At 38.3% G+C, this 17,714-nt stretch overlaps 1 protein-coding gene across 9 annotated transcripts in view; it reads right to left on the bottom strand.

Annotated features, from left to right (window-relative positions):
• Nucleotides 1-17,714, bottom strand: part of GRIA4 (glutamate ionotropic receptor AMPA type subunit 4) — a 217,457-nt gene that overhangs the window by 26,345 nt on the left and 173,398 nt on the right. For all 9 annotated transcript variants that reach the window (XR_009964150.1, XM_062615344.1, XM_062615338.1 and 6 more), the window contains exon 13: nucleotides 15,063-15,310. Coding sequence is in view for 8 of the 9 variants with exons in the window: in XM_062615344.1 (XP_062471328.1) it covers nucleotides 15,063-15,310 (248 nt within the window). In the remaining variant the exon portion in view is untranslated. The remainder of the gene's footprint in view (nucleotides 1-15,062; nucleotides 15,311-17,714) is intronic.

A 17,714-nucleotide genomic window follows, 5' to 3' on the forward strand; every position in this document is an offset into this window, starting at 1 on the left:
CTCCAATAACTCCTGAATTTATGGACCCTCAGCTGAGAGAAAATGGAAGTATTGGCACAGAAAGGTATAGTTTGCATGGCAGGGCATAGAATGTGGTTCAGTGCCGAGCAGAGGTTCCATCCGCGTTACATCTGCACTGCTTGAAAGGCAGAGAGCAATAGCTTGTGGTGGGGCCCATAGCAGCGAAGCTCTATCACGTCTCACGCTGTTCCTCTCCTCTCCTACCTAGACTGCATTAGCACAAGTCTCTTTAAATAAAATTATGTTATGTTATCCAGGCACATGTTGTTTGAGACTCCTTATGTCACTCCATCCGCAAGAAAAAGCCAAACACTGCATTTTACTGTCTGCACAAATGATCTATTTGTTTTTCAAATGGATGACTTGATTTTAACAGTATTGAAAACATTACTCATCATTACTGATGTTGGCCAGTAGATTTAAATTTTCTTTTATGTAATAACTAACTCAGCTGTATTTGTAAGGCATTTTAAGTTTATGCTTCTAAATGCCGCAGTGACTATTTTCACCCAAAATGAGGCTAGGAAAAATGTATCTCTTTTGGATGCAATTCGGTGCTTACTGAATAGAAAGAGGGTGCAGTTCCTTATAACTTACAAAGTTGTTCCTTCTTTATATCCATCTCAATCCATTTGATATCACCAATGGATTACTAGACAGCCTACACAGAGGGACATTTTACTTGATACATCAGTATCTTCCAGCACAAAGCAGGTGGCAGCTGTTTCAGCAGCTACTAATTTTTCACTCCATTCAACATGCCCTAGAAGTGGGAGAAATATTGTTACCTTTGACTGAGCATTTTACAGCTTTTATCCACAGGAATCCTAGGCTGAATCACCTATCACCAGAATAAATGTTACTATGATCTCCAAAACCAGTGAGGACTCATTGCTATCTCTAACTACAAATCATGCAAAGCCAAATATCCTGTTGGACTCACTGCAAAAATTAGGTTTTCTGGTTCCTAACCAGCCCTATGTCTAAATGTATGTTCTATTCAGTAGGTAGCCCGGCAGCTAATATAATAAACCTAAGAACGTTCTTAATACAGTATTTAACATACCTGGCATTTTTGGAGACTGGCTCAAATTTATCAGTATTTGAAGAGATTTCACTATCAGACTTCTCCAATGTTTCATTTATGCCAAGCTGAATCTCACCATTTAAAAACATATAATGATAAGAGGGGTAAGAAGATCTATATTTGACATGGTCTCCTGTTATTCTACTCCTTATGGTATGTTCCTCTATTTTCTTTCTTGTAAGTAACAAGACTTCATTATCATCAACTGATTAGTTTAAAATGTCAGTTTAAGATTAAGAAATGGCAAAAAATCACCAGGAGTTGCAACGGAGTGAATTCTACAAGCGTCTAAAGATGCTCAACTGTGCATCTCTGTATGCCGTTTTCACAAACTACCTTTCTGTCAGCTTAAGATGGTCCATAAAAGATGATAGAAGTCCACTATCCTAGATAATATTTCTGAGATGTCCTTAGAGAAAAGTCATACAAAATGAATTGCATTTAACCACTCTAAGGGTGACAGAGACATAGGTATCTGTGGCAAGAGCCACAGTGAGAAAAAATACCTCCTGCCATATTCTCAGCAGCTGCAACTGGGAAAAAAAAAGAACTTACTGCTACTGGGGATCTCAGGAATTCATGAAGTAGCCAAATCCAGTTGAATTTATAAAAAGAAGTATGGCCAGAAGACCAAAGGAGGTGATTCTCCCCCTCTAGTCTGCTCTCATGAGATCCCATTTGGAGTACTGTGTCCAGCTCCGGAGTCCTCAGTACAGGAAAGATATGTAACTGTTGAAATGCATCCAGAGGAAGGCCACAAAAATTATCAGAGGGATGGAGCTCCTCTCCTATGAATACAGGATGAGGCAGTTGGGGTTGTTCAGTCTGAAGAAGAGAAGGCTCCGGGGAGACCTTATTGTGGTCTTTCAGTACTTACTGGGGCCTCATAAGAAAGATGGGGAAAGATGTTTTAGCAGGGCCTGTTGTGACAGGACAAGGGGTAATGGTTTTAAACTAGAAGAGGGTAGATTTAGACTAAATGTAAGGAAGACATTTTTACAGTGAGGTTGCCCAGAGAGGTTGTAGATTCCGCATCCCTGGAAACACTCAAAGTCATTTTGGATGGAGCTCTGAGCAACCTGATCTACTTGAAGATGTCCCTGCTCACTACAGAAGATTGTATTAAATATCCTACCAACCCAAACTATTCTATAATTCTATGATTCTATGATTCTATGAATGTCTATATTTTTATCTTATAGACAAACCCACTAGTTTAGGTGCTGTTTCCAATAAGCACCATATTTTTTTGCCCGTCTTGTTAGACTTTTCAGTCACTAAGCTCCAGTCTCACCTTAATGAGAATGAAGCATGAAATGACTGCAAAGCCAAATACCATCAGCATACTGTATGGTACTGAAAGTGCTGTAATACAAGCAGTCTGCTCATCCTTTTTTTTTTTTGTAGTAAGAAAAGCAACTCTACATGGGAAAATTACAGGACAAAACGTCAGTTTGCTTCTGAGGGAATTCATTCACTGACATCAGTGTTCATAAAGTTATTAATGTAACATGGCCACTATGCCAAAAGCTATCTGCAACACTAAGAAATCAGGATGGATGCTTGATTTTTACTGTTGGCAGAAACTGACCACGATTTCATAAGATCCACACAGCTGATACACTATTATCAGACCTAAACTTAGATTGAGAAGAGGCATAAAAGACTGGCTCCGCATGCTTCTTTGTAACTCCATATTGATGTTTTTTTATAAAGGATTAGAAGAAAGGCAATAAATTGAAAGATTCCTGCTATGAGATGGTTTCTTAAGCTTTGGTCTAATTATAATGCAAGCACTTTGAAGTTCATTACTTTAATTAGAAGTAGAGACTGAGAGAAAAAACAGGGGGCCCATTCCCCAGGTGGGAGTTCTAGCTGCAACTGCAATTCAAACAATAAATAATACTGCATAACTTAAGCCTTAGTGAAATACTGGCTTGTGTTTTGCCTAATGGCAGATCAATACCGTACAAATGAAGCAATTACAGTTGTGTTATATAAAGCCTTATTTGGTCAGCAGCCAAAATAAGGATTAGCTGGAAGTGTTCCTAGGACTTTCTGTCCGAATATTATCGCAGAAGTTAATGAGGAAGATCTGATAGGCTGAGACAAACATAAATGGTGCCAGCAAACGGACAAGATGGTCAGTCCAATAGCCAGTGTGCTGATAATTAAAATGCCCTGAAGCCAGTTGAACATCAGCCCAAGATCAGGTGAAATTATCAGTCAAGGGCAGTCTACTCCCTCTGGCAACCAGCTATATGATGCTGCCACCGTCGGTACAGCCATGTACATAGCAGCAAATGCAAATACGCCAGCACTCATTCCACTCACACCAAACAGAGTCACATCAGTACAGTAATACTCATGCTTTTAATGTTTCAATATAAGCAGCCAGGCTGTAGATAAAACAAGGTATGTAAATTACTCATAGATGTTCAATGGAAATCCGAATAATGTAATTGCTGTTGTCCTGAACACATGCCCACATGCCACTGCTAGTAACAAAAACTTCTCTGAACCACCAGTGTCACTGTCAGACTATCCCCTGGCAGTCAAGGGAAAAAGTTTCTACTTACACCCAGTCTGAACTTTTGTTTCTTTATGCCTACTGTCTCCTACCTTCCCACCCTGCACTGCTGTGAAGAGTCTGGCTCCATCTCCTCAAAGACCTCCCCACAGGCACGGGGGAGGCTCTCCCAAAGCCACCTCTGCTCCAGGCTGAACAAGCCCAGCTCCCTCAGCCTCTCTTCACAGGGCAGGTTCTCCAGCTCCCTCTTGGTCACCTTCCACCGAAACTGCTTCATTTTATTGATGTTTTTCTTCAATTAGGAAGCCAAAAAAAAGGATGCAGTATTCTAGATGTGGTCTGAGTGTTTGCAATTATTTCATTTGATGCCACAGTATCTTCTCTTGTGGTCTACAAATTGGATGAACTAAAAGCCCTCTAATTGGAAACTGCCTTGGATAATTGCCCACTATCTAAAAGAGATGCCAAAAGTAGCAGCCTGCGTATTTAACTGTGATAGGAAAAGTTCCTAAATCATCAACAAACTGTGATGACTTTCTGTTCACTTTCAAGTACACTTTCATAGCCTAATTTCACATTATTTTTATTACGCACAACCAGAACTAATTGTCAAGTGTTCATGTAGATTTAAACAAAAAAATATCATTAGCAGGTATACAATATAATTAAAATAGCTTCATTACTGATTAAAACCTGAGGAGATGATATTAGAAAGTGCAGAACAACTGAATGTGGGCTAGTCCCACAGCTTTGCATGTACAAGGACATAATCTTTTTAATAAAAACCAATAAAAAATTAACATTAGTCTACAAACTGGCTCCTGAAGCTTTATGTTGCAACCAGTAAAAAGCTGGTGGAAGGTGGAAATGGTGATTTGAAGGTGGAAACCTTCAAATTATTTTTTTTTTTTCTTTTCTTGTTGTTGCTGTTGTTGAAAATGTAAAAATCTGAAAAATTGTCTACCAATGTTAGCACTTAAGCATCTGAAATTTGGGTGACTTAACTTACCTAGATAGTCTCTAATTCCTCACAGATTTCCAATCAAGTCCAATGAGTTTTTCTGTAGACTCAGAGTTTTAAGTTCCAAAGTAGATCTGTATCACACAAATGACACAGTGTAAAATGCTATATAAAGCATTTCCACATTGCTGTGCATAAAATCAGGTGTCTACATTCATATCAAGGAAGCCAAAGGTCTCATTCTTGATGTAAACACCTCTCTTCAGACACAACTGCAAATTTTGGTTGTACTAAATGGACTCATATAAACAACAGATTGGAATGAGTCTTATGTGTGATTATGTACAGAGAAAGACTATTCTGGAGGTAACAGATGGGCTTCCAGATGTTGGGGTTGCTTTCACCTGCAGGCCTCATTCACCCCTGCTGCTATTAATGGAAAATGCAAGGTATCTGGATCTTCTTGCACAAAGATGCTATTCCTGTCCCTGGGGAAGGGGGGTGAAAAAAAAAAGCTCTATCTTCTCTGGGTGCTGGAGGCAGTTAATTCTTTTTATGCGTTCTTTTAGAGTAGAAAGAAATAACTGAAGTGGAGCAATAAAAAAGGTCTCTGTATCAGGTCAAGCTCGGACCATGTTCATTCAGTTGACATTTAGCTTTAAAAAAGGTCAGGGAAAATTGTAGTCAAACTTTGACTACAGAAATCTGCCAATCCTGCCAAAAGAGAATCACTCAGCAAAAGAGCACACAGCACTGTTCATTATCATGTGATTTGCTAAAATATATAGTTAAATAGGAGCTAAATCCTTTTTCAGCTTTGATTTAAGCTCTTAAGCCGTGACTTAATTTGAATGGGAAGCAGAGGAAGGAAGGAACAAAATAGGAGTAAGGCACTTCAGCAAAAGATGTTTAGATATAGTTGAGAAAAAGAGCAGTAGTTTTGACTATACTTCCTCCACACACAAGGTAGACCAGTTGAGAGAAATAATTACTCATCAACCACAAATCACCATGTTACCATGAAATCTTTTAAACTTGTACTGTCCAGTGCACAGATGGCCATTTTTTATCTGGAACACACACACTTTGGGAACATCTTGCCAATGCTGGGAATGCGATTTTTGCCAAGAGATGTTGTGCCAAGACAAAGAGTAGCTTAAATTATATTATTAAATGTCCTGAATCTTGTTTTCTGCCTTTTTTTTATTGGCAACATCTTTTCACCTTTTATTCTGGGTTGTTCACTCCCTCCATAATGTCTACTCCATTGCAGTGTGCCAGTCTGTTCTCAGCTCAAATGAGCAAGGAGAAAGGAAATAAACTTTTTTCCTTACTTTTGGTTTGGGATTTCCACAATGGCCAAGGCTGCATAAAAACTAAATGGTGACTTTGCATCTCTTGGGAGTCTATCCTGTACTTGCTGACAATTGGAAGTAGGCAGGTTTGCAACTATCACACAGATTAATCCCAAACTGTTTTTCAGGTGCTATTTGTTTCCCAAATGTCAGTTCCACAGAGAGGTATTGTTATGAGCTGCTGAGATGCCTTTCAGTGGCCTGCTCCCTTGCTTTAGTCTACCTACAGTTTACCTGGACAATTATTATCTTAGTAGGATAGGCCTTTTACTTGGCGGGAACTGTACCATCAACTTCAAAGGGAAGCTGGTTTGTACCTTTGATGAATACAGATTCTGAACTCTGGCAGTTTCCTGGGAATTGACACCTAAACAGCCACAGGGTTGTAATGAAAAGAAAAGAGAGAAATAATAATGAGCTGCATTGTTAAAATATAATGGGCTGCAACTTGCCCTCTGCTGAGCTGCTTTATGAGGGATTGAGGAAATGGCAGGGAAAAGGGCAGGAGAAATTTATTTCTGAAGTGCCAAGAAGCAGAGTTTGTTCCTCAGAGGACCTATAGACTGGAAACAATGATAACCCTTTTGTATCCCACTGGCTTACTCTGGGGATTAATGCTTATCAAACCTTGGCAAAGGTCCAGAAAGTCAGTAACACATGTGCACAGCAATGGTATCAAGTATTTCTGAGACATTCTGGTCATCACTGATAATTTTAGGGAAGTTCATTGTTTATCCTTAAATATATGCCCTTTTTTGTCTGACAGAGAAGGGAACAGCCTGACAAATTTCATTTGGACAGAGCTGATATCGTGAAGCAACTACTCTGTTTGCATTCAAATATTCCTGAAAAAGACAAACAAAAAAACTGTGATTTTTTTGATGCTTTGATTTCTTTCTGACTGTAAAAAAATGAGACCATTATAAAACATGTTCTGGTGCTGACTATCATGGACTGGCCAAAGCAATGATTCCGTATGACAGCACAGAAATTTCACCTTTAGTAATCACTAAATATCAGAAGGACAAAGCTCTTTTATAAAAGTCTGTAAAAAAGGAACACAAATAAAAAAAAGTGCATCATGCTGTTGATGCACCAGTGCTAAAGCTGAAGAGACAGAATGGTAGTTTCACCTTTTATACTGATTATATTGCCAATTTAAAAGAACCTGTTGCCATTACAATGTTTAGGTAAAAAAATACCTTTCTAGGCAATAGTTTTGCTGCTGTTTCCATGCTTTGTCCTTTCACTCCTGTTCAGAAGCAGCTCCATTTTGCAAACATTTTCACTAAAATCTTGGGACCTGCTCTGGAGTAAGGAGCAGGATGATATTAGCAGAGAGGTACCAGAATGAGGCTGTGTGACCAAAATGGGGGCTGAGCTTCTTGGAGGAGCTTTGCCTTCCATCAGTTGCTCCTAATGTCTTTTGTAGTGTAGGAACAGAGAAACGGCAACAAACAAATTTCTGTGACATGCTCTCTTCTCCAGACCATGAAGAGCTTTGTTCAGTTATGATTTCCCCCCTAAAGTCTGAGGATAGAAACTTCCTGCAAGTAGCAATGAAGAAATAGGCTCTGTGGGGCAAGGTAACTCAAAGATGACTCTCAAAAGTATTTGAAAGATATACTGATATGGGGATTTTTTTGCCAGGATGGTAAAATTCAACCTGGTCTAGTGCTGAAATCCTGTGGCAGGGGTTTGGAACTAGGTGATATTTAAGGTCTCTTCCAACCCAAACCGTTCTATGATTTGATGATTCTACGAAATCCAGTGGACACTAACGGACACTAATGAGTTGTTTTCTTCTAAAGACAAAAATATCAGAAACTCTCTCCATAGCAATGCTCTTCACTGCAATTTACTGACTTAAGTTAGGATTATTGCAATTTCCTGCCTTCATATATAAAAGCTGCAAGAAAGAGCAAAACTCCTCCAAGTAGATTTTGCTCAAATATATCTTGCAATGGCAATCATTAGACACCATCAAATTTTTCTCCTTTTTTATTGCAATTTTGATAGGGAAGATCCTTAATCTTGATTAGAATTATAAAATTTATCCAATAGGCATCACTAGGGAACCAAGCAAGCTAGCATTCTGGTCTCTGTTCTCATGTCTGTCTTTTTGTTTTAAAATAGATGTTCCAGTTTTAGACAGAAATAATCCAGGTAACTGAAACTATGTATGCCTCTCAGGCTCAGCTGAAAGAACAACTTGCAAACATTCATTGCCAGGCTTTCTCTTCACTGATCTTTTGACCCCTGACTTTTACATTCCTTGCTAAGCGGTAGCACACTCTCTGCCTTTTTACCTAGTAAATGTTATTTTTACTTGACAGGAAACCTAACAAGCTCTGAAGGATCTGACCTGCTTGAGAAATATCTAAGCTCCAAGCTCCGATACTGAATGGGTAATGGGGTGGTAATTCAAGCCTTGTTATGCCTACAGCAAAAGGAAGAATATTATGCAAAGTCATACAATATGATCTATACCATCAAACAGGATAGTGTTTACAAAAAGCATAAAATGTTATAGATCACATTTTAGTTTTCAAATAATTTTGTATCACAGAAAGAAATGACCTTGTAAAATCTTGGTAAGTGAAACTCATGACTAAAATCCTGTTCTTATAAATATCAACAAACCACCCTGTATCTATGCAGGGATTTCTTTTCTTCTCCACTGTTCCTTGTCTGAAAAGAATAGAGGTCAAACTCAGCAATTTCACATCACTCATTTTTTTATCCATTATTTGCCAGTTGTCTCTATATCTCCTCTACATCAAACATAAATAATAGCAGTTTCTAGCTCTCACAGTGCTTTGTTGGAACAATTGCCTTTGCGCGTAACACCTTACAATGGGCAAGACCGGCTGTTATTGCCGGAGACAAGAAACATGACAAAAATTGAACCTACTTCCTCTGCACCCCTCTTCACTGTGAAGGTCACTTGTCTCCAGAATGATCTGGGGAGGTCTTTGGATGACAGTGTGCCAGCTGGAAGACAGCTAGCCAGCAGAGGAAATACCCATTCTTCTCTCTGAATTGCCAGGCAATGCTTAAAATCACGTAGGGAACAGACCTCAGCATGGTGACACAAGGGTACATCAACTTTCCCTATTTCTATACCTTTCTAGAACAGGAACTACCACTGAATAAAAAATACAGCCCAGATGCATAGAAACACCACAAACTAGAATAGCTATATCAATGATATTGATTAAAAATTAAAAAATCTATGAAGTCCCTTGAAAACTGAATAACATAGGGTACACTGAAGAGTGGTCTGGGGAAATGCTTGATTTATGATACAACATAACTTGCGTAAGGAAGCTTCACTCATTAGAAAAAGTCTATTTTTGCAAACATTTATGGATTTCCATAAAACAAAATCTTTGAAAAACACTAGTGAAGAAGTCCTCTGTAGTAAATAAATTTGCATGGTCAGCTCAAACATTTTTTTCCTAGTCTTCCTTCTACTCAGAGGGCATTTGTGAATATCATACCCATTCTGTGTACACACAAATCCAATCTTATAAAAGTCATAAGAAATCAGAGAATGCAAGAGATTTTGGAGGAAGCATTTTTATCTATCCTTAGATAATCTACCCTCCATTATATCTATCCTTATAGGTTACTACTGTGTAATGACTCTGATTCTTTTCCAACAGAGCCTGTTGTGAATTATAAACTCATCAATCTACAAAACAAGGGTAAAAATAAACTGGAGTATATATCGGAATAATATATTAAGTTCACCGTAAAGAGTTTTGACAGTGAATAATGATCTGGGAATTCCTTCCACAATAAGCTCCTTATAATCTGGTCTCCAAAACCAACAACGAAAGAACTTGATTAAAAGTTTAATTGTCCCATTGGAAGAACTTCTGCTATCAGATTTTACCCTTATTTTTTCCAAGTTTGTTTTAGGACAATGAAAAACACATCCAAAAAAGATTAGGGAATATTCCATCCTATGTAAGGTCTGCCAAAATTTTGTATGCGTTACCAAAGTAAGTTTTCCTGCAGCACTACATTTCTAAGTAACGGACCATAGTGGATATATCCCTGAAAAGCAAAGGTAACACTGTCAGCTGCAGTACCACTGAAACAAGGCAGTGAAAGAATGGCATTTTATATATTTGCCTCAGGAATACAAGCACTAGATGAAGTCACTGAGGTCAAGATGGCAGTTTATAAAGCCCTTGCACAAACGATTCCCTTCATAACAGATCTTTAACTTATTCATATAAATTCACACATCTCATTATGAGGTTCCCTGCACCACAGATCCCTCACTTCTAGGGTAAACCTCTTTGAGGTACTGTACACTTATACAAAACAGAAGAATCTATACAATGTTGATGAGGCACTGCAGGGATGCCTTTTGCACCTCAAACACTCTCCAGGGCATTGCTCCCTTTCAAGTGGTAGAAATTAAAATCCATAGCTTCACTCATGTTGTTATTTGCACTTCACAACTAGTTGCTAGAATGATCAGAAAATTATATCTGCATCACCTGCTTCACTGATGCACTTCCTGCATTTCCCACCTTGTGTTAATATAAACACAGCAAAGAATGGATAATGAACTGGCACCCTAGTCAGTGTAAAGACACAGTTCACATCATCAGCTGTCACACTACAAAGAACCAGCAGATATCACTACACGGACCTTTTTGCCTTACTCTCTAGAACATAAAGGATTCCTCCTAAAGTCAAAATGAAGTTATTTCTTTTTTTATATAAAAAGAACAGAGACTTGAATAAGGAAACATCAAATACCAGATTCATATCTGTAAACATTAACCATAACTGCAAGAGAAGGAACTTAATATAGCCCTGGATTTCATCAGTTTGGTGAACAACCATGATGAATCTCTCACTGGACTCAAAGCATCTCACCAGGCACTCATGACCTGAACAGGTTTCACTCATCCATACTGCACACCATCAGCTGCAGGACAGGACAGCCAAATTCCCTTAGCTAAAACAGTCACAGAAACAATGATGACAAATTCTTGTTTAGCTCAACCTGTCATTCACCTTTGTTTCAACCAACTTCAAGAAACAAAAAGTAGAAAAAGCTTTTAGTGTACCTTTGAGACAATACTGGCCCTAGTTCCTTTTTCATTACCTCTTAGACAACTCTTCCACGTTTATCACTATTCAAACTTGTTTATGATGCCTGCATGTCTACAACAGGAAAGCTGAGGCATGCAAGGCACGGGATTTGTGTAGCGGAAGATCTCCAGGTGTTGCCCTCTAGAAACACAGATCACTGCAAGTGGCAAGGCAGATGAGCCAGGGATGCTCCACAATGGCCAGAAGTCTGGCCACAACAACGTCTTCTAATGATAACACATTTACAAAGGAAGGTCTTGCTAAGTAGACAGGCAACACTCTCTTAACCATCTTTGAAAACACCACCTTTGAAGAAAGAAACTCATTAATTCACACTGATTACTACACAGTAGTTTTGGAAGGATACCTACCGTGGCAGGAGAAGGAAACAGTAAGGACAGCTGGGTAGTGCCATGAGAGAAACTCAATCTTTGTTGTGATGAGAGCCTTTGCTCTCAATCCCAAATTCCTTCCTAAATATGTTAAGTCTTTTACACATTATATAGAAATGAATACCACTGAAAAGGAAGGAAGGAAGGAGACACACATGATGTGTAATGTGGTACGGCCCAGTGGGCATAAAAGAAACACACATCAGGCATTTCCCATTCTCCTCCATCCAGTGATATGCATGAATCCTGATACTGCAACAGCACTGAGAATAAATAATTCCAATTAGCCAATAGGTACTGGTTGAACACTGCAGGAGTGTAGCATGGAACCCAGTAAAGAAGAGTTTCAAATTAAAATCCACTACCCTGCTCATGTAGGGTCATGAGCAACAGAGAGACCAGTCCCTGGATCGCTCTGACAGGTGGATTTCATCTGTATGAGCCAAGTGATGAGCATGTGCTCTGTAATGAACATGAGCCTGGTGATTTGATGGCAGGGAACTATCACTAGTCCTATGCTACAAGATGAAGCCTGATTTAGATTACTCCACTTTCTGACAGTATTAGACAGGTGAAAATATATGGCCTGGTTCTTCATACTTTCACATTTTTATGCAGCTGTTACTACGTTTTCAGTGAAAAATTCCTGATTTATAATCATTGTAAGTAGGAGAAGGGTTGCGACTAAAATATCTCTAGTAAAATAGGTGCTCAAACAGTTTAGAGAATAATTTAATATGAATAATTCATCTGAAAGAAATTATATTTTTCCCTAGTCCTGAACAGCCCAAGAATAGCTTGAACGTTTAACATTTATATGCTACTTGCAATTATTTGTGAGCTACATCAAGTAATTTGTGCTCTACACATAACTCAAGTAGGAAATTATGATTATTAAATAAAAAACAGAATTTACAACTCCCATAGCAAATTATGTCTTTTGACTAATTTATGTAATGAGCTTAGCTCGTCTGCCCTTCATGAATTTCAAACTGCATGTTCAATATTTGCAATTATTTGTGCAGGCAGCAGTTATGTAAGTCATCTGATCAGTAACAGAAACACAACCACATGGGATTCAGTCAAAACAGCAAAACCATCATATTCTACAGTTTCAAACAGTTCAGAAAATACTGAAGCATGCAGTTAAAATTTACACCTGAGTCTTTTCACAGGGGTAGAAAGCTTTTTCCCTCTTCATAAAGCACTACTGTCTATAGACATACGTGGAAGAGGTGGTATGGATGTGAAGTATTGCTTGTTCTTTCCTTTTGTACAGAACATTAAGTGTGTTGCTTAATGTTTTTAATGGCACTGATGTGTTGCCTGAGGTTTGTCACTGGGTCTGGAGAGGGAATGGGGTACAGCAGGAGAACAAGGAGATTAGCACATGTGAAAGAAAGGCTCAGGAAAGGCATGGACACAGACAGCCAGTCGAGACAGCTTGGAAGAAGGTTTGGTCCAGTTTTCAGGTTGGGTAGGATTCCCCTATTCCTCCATTTGAAACACATTTGAAGGTAGGATGTGAAAAACTAAATGCTTTTGGTCACATCACCCTAATGACAATTGCTGACCCCCAGTTAGACCAAACTGTGGCTTCACTGAAACATACAGGAGCTTGGTCTTTAGCTGGGCTGGAACCAGGATTTCACACTTGATCCTTACAGTCATGGTTGTGCTTTTCCCCTGTGTTCTTACTGGACCCTCTTCCTTCTAACTCCTTTATATCTCATCCCCATTACTGCTAGATATTTTTCTGTAGCCAACTGACCAAACCTGAAATAAGCCCAAATTTGACACAAACCAACTTCCACTGGCTACTAGTGTTCGTTATAACAGTCTGTCTCTTGATGGTTCTCTGCAGAAAAAGGTAGAGGGACTAAAAACCACCACAATGCATGCTTAGAGCAAACAGCCCATTGCTAGGATATATATGACAGTATCTAAAGATATTCCTAAAGAGGTTTGCCCTAGCTATGACAAAGTACAACATGAGGTCAGCAATGGGCATTTCCTTACTACAGGAAAGCAGCTCCTGTAAACTGCAATGCTGCCTACCATTTCTAGACGTCTGACACACCAAGAAGGAGATAGCAATCTATAAGAAATATAAAACAAAAAACCAAGTGTTTTGATAATATACGCAGGCAATAGATCAGCCTCACGTATTATCTGTTGCCTTCTACCTTTAACAACCCTTTGAGCTCTGGGCATGTTTTTTTTCTAATTAATATATTGTTGTCATTTTCCCTCTCTCACCTCCTTATGTTTTCTTACTACTTTATTCAGTGGTGAAGGCAGCAGTTTTTAAATCTGAGAGGTAATGAATGTTAAGGACCAAATACTCATATTCAATCACTGAAACAACTTTTGCTGCAGATGAAAATGATTATGATGATACTCCTATTCCTACCCATGTAATACAGCTAAGGCTACTGATGTTTCTCATGTCATGAACAGGTTAAACTGGTGAACTAAGAGTGAGCCTAGTTATTTCTATAGTGGTAATGAGATCTCCTCTGCGGTCATGGATGTAGACACCTCTTTAGTTATTTCCTGCAAAGAACTATGGCTCCCTGCATTTGCAACTCTTCCCTTCAACTCACTTCGTCTCCCTTGTGAATCTAATTCATCAGAATGTCTGCTGTAGTCCTTAATGATGAGAACAAAATTTGAGAAGCAGGGTACTGGTTGTTCCACTGCCATTCCCTCTCCCCTACCTCCATGTGCCCTATTGCTCTAAGACTCCATGAGACACACTTCATCGGTTGTCTGTTAGTTGCTCATTTGCTTTGAAGAAAATTGGCAAGTCTACCAGAGGAAAGAGGCAAGATTTGTTTGCCTTAAACATTAAAGACAACACAGTGGTAAATACTGCCAATTTTAACATGGAACAAGTACCTTCACTTCTGTCTTCCTGACAATATGAATGAAAAGTAAATGATGTTTTGCCTGTGAATCAAAAACTCTACTTGACTGAATGCATCTGATATCATGATAAAGAAAATACTGGTGAGTTTGAAGGCAGTACTGAAATGCATAATGCTATAAACACAACCTTTTTTTTTTTTTACTAAATAAGAAGGTGCTTTACAAAAAGTACTTTAATGATGTTGCTTTAATGAAGGACTAATTGCCTCCAAGTAATGACATTTGAAAAGAGATGTTACAAGCAGCTTCTTATTCAGAAATTAGCAGCCAAGATCAATAAACAAAACATAAAATGTACGCATATTATTGATGCAAATACTGATGCAGATAATGAAGGCATAATACTGCTATAAAGGGTTGAATTTGGTGAAAAAAGCTGATGAAATATTATAGCTGATGTTAATTCTATAGAGGCTGACTTCAAGTAGCTAGTGTTCAACCAGTTTGGTTTTTATATGGCCTTAAAATAGATGCCAACTATAGCTGCTAAATCCATATTGCAATTAGAATTGGTTACCTTTGTTGATCAAAAAAATATGAAATGGAAGAAAAGAAAAGTAACATACCATGTTCACACACAAAACAAAAAGAGCTATATCAGGGACATCAGGGAAGGTGGAATACTATAACAACACATTTTATATTGTTATACTATTCCACCCACCTTAATGGAGAACCCTTCGGTGTGGCTACGCCATAGCCTTTCGAATCCAGATTTCCTCCCACTTTCATGGTGTCACATGGCTTTCGTTGCTCAATGTATTCGTTCATGGTGGACTCCAGCAGGAAGGCAAACTTGCCCTTGGATTTGCGGACACGAGCTACTCCCTCTGCAGTAGTCCTAGTGAACACTGATGGCTCAGCTGATTTCATGTAGGTCCACATCTTTTCATACACTGCTATTTTTGATCTCTGGAGAAAATTAAAAAGAAGTTAGAACAAAAGAATGTTGTAACATTCCAGAATGGCACTATTCAAAATAAAATCAATCATATTTCATTTTTCAAACAACTGGTATTGGGAAAAACATACTGGGTATGGATTTTCTTTGAATTCCATGATTATTTTAAAAGAAGTATCAACATCAGTACCATAAAATTGGATATTATTATTTTTAGATCCAGTTAGGCTCTACCAGTCACAAAAAGATACCCTATAAAGCTTAGATCAGTGTTGTAAAGTGCATTTTAGGGATTTACATATGAAACAGAAATCCACAATAAACCTGTATGGAAAAGAGAAACAATAAAATAATCTCCCCATAAATACTGAGCTGAATCTTGAAGCATTTCTATAACACCTACTTCTTACACCACCAAAACTACAATAGCCTAAGTAAGATTTCTGCTTTCAGAATTCAGAGTCCAGAATTCATTTAATTGACACTCAGAAAGGCTGCACACCATTTCAGGACATGGTTTACAATAAAAAGATGAAAACAGCAAACTGGACCAAATATACTCTTAAAGGAAACAAAATGCCTTAAGCATTTGTCTTAAAGACGTATTAGGCATGTTTTTAGAACTGCAGTATCAGTGGATGTATTTTAAAACTGATCCTGCCAGTAATTGAGTAATAAATGTGCTTGCTGAAGGAATGTGCAAGAATCTGTGGCTTGGAGTGCATCAGGTGGAAATTTTCCTGTCTGGGAATTCATAGTGTAACTTCAGCAAAAATAAAAAGGAATAGAGAAGGAAGGAAGGACGCAAGGAAGGAAGGAAGGGAGGGAGGGAGGGAGGGGGGGAGAGTTGGAGGGAGGGAGTGAGGAAGAGGGAAGGAAGGAAGGAAGGAAGGAAGGAAGGAAGGAAGGAAGGAAGGAAGGGAGGGAGGGAGGGAGGAGGGAGGGAGGGAGGGAGGGAAGGAAGGAAGGAAGGAAGGAAGGAAGGAAGGAAGGAAGGAAGGAAGGACGGAAGGAAGGAAGGAAGGAAGGAAGGAAGGAAGGGAGGGAGAGAGGAAGGGAGGGAGGGAGGGAGGGAGGGAGGGAGGGAGGAAATGCTTAATGCTTTCAGATTGAGAAGCTTCCCATGCTCATTAGATTCAGTCAACAACTCCTTTACTTCCTCAAGCAACAGGGATACATACATGTAAACCAGCAGTGCGTCAGCCAAACACTAAACGGTGTTTTTACCTAATAACAGGTGGCACTTGTCTTCTCTTATGCATGCTGCAAACAGGAATTTTTAACCCGATGCTCAAGTCAGCTTTTATTTGAGTCAACAGGAGCTTCTAGCTAAGCAAAATTTGGTCTATAAGCCATTTCCACACTGTGCTGAGCACTACAGGAAAACATTCATTATTATAAAGCCCCAAAACAAAGGACTTTAGAACATTCAAACAAATATCAAATTCTATAATCTAGGCATTATTTGAATTGACAATAGATTTAAAAGGCTGCAATTGAGCCTTTGTATAGGTATTTTCCCTGAAGCATTTCTTTTCTCCAATTACTGAATGATTGTATAATTGTTTGGAAATTAATTTGTTAGAGAGGTAGGTCTAACTTGAAAGTAAGTGGCATTTAACCAGAAATGTTCAATGAAAATACCATATAGCAGAACATCATAAATTATCCTTGCTTTTTTAACTTGTCTATATGCATGATTTTATCTTTCCATCAAATATAATAAAATTTAAATTAACAACAGCTGTGTATGTCCATAATCACATCCTGCCTTGTCACCCTCTCTTTCCTCTGTAGTGGAAACTGTTTTTCATTTACATAATAGTGGCTGAGAGCAGAGAGTAAGCTAAGCCACCTAAGGATTCCTCCTGCTTTACACTGGTGTAATTTCATGGATTTACATTATGGAAATAAATAAAAAAAAAAAAATGGAACAAAGCAGTAATGAATCAGGCATAATTTCAAGAGTATTTACTCGCCTTTGTCTGCTTTCATTTCCAATCATTTCTTACATCTTAACATCCATATCATCATATTCTTTATAAAGTAAGCATGTAATAGGTAATAGTCCACCACACAACACATAAAATTCCTTTATTACTAAGAGGAAATAATGCCCTAAATGAGTTTGAAAAGGTTGCATTTAAATAATTTTCTTAGGATCTAGTTTTCTGTGACCATCAAAACAAAAAAAAATATGGAAAGTCTAAGAAGGCATCTGCTCTGTAAGAGCATTTTCTTCTCCCAAACTTTCATTTGTTAATATTAAACTGCTAAAACTAAGTTTTTTCCTTCTTGAGCAAGCTACTCAAAAAAAAAAATGCAACTCTCACTTGTCCAAAACAGAAAATAAGAGAAAATAGCTATCAGTATCCAAGTCGTCTTTTTTTTTTTTATGTTGGTTTTTAAATGCCT

The sequence above is a fragment of the Pezoporus occidentalis genome, unplaced genomic scaffold, assembly GCF_034315485.1.
Source record: "Pezoporus occidentalis ecotype Australia unplaced genomic scaffold, CSIRO_AGI_Poc_V1 ctg18, whole genome shotgun sequence".
NCBI classification, from domain to species: Eukaryota; Metazoa; Chordata; class Aves; order Psittaciformes; family Psittacidae; genus Pezoporus; species Pezoporus occidentalis.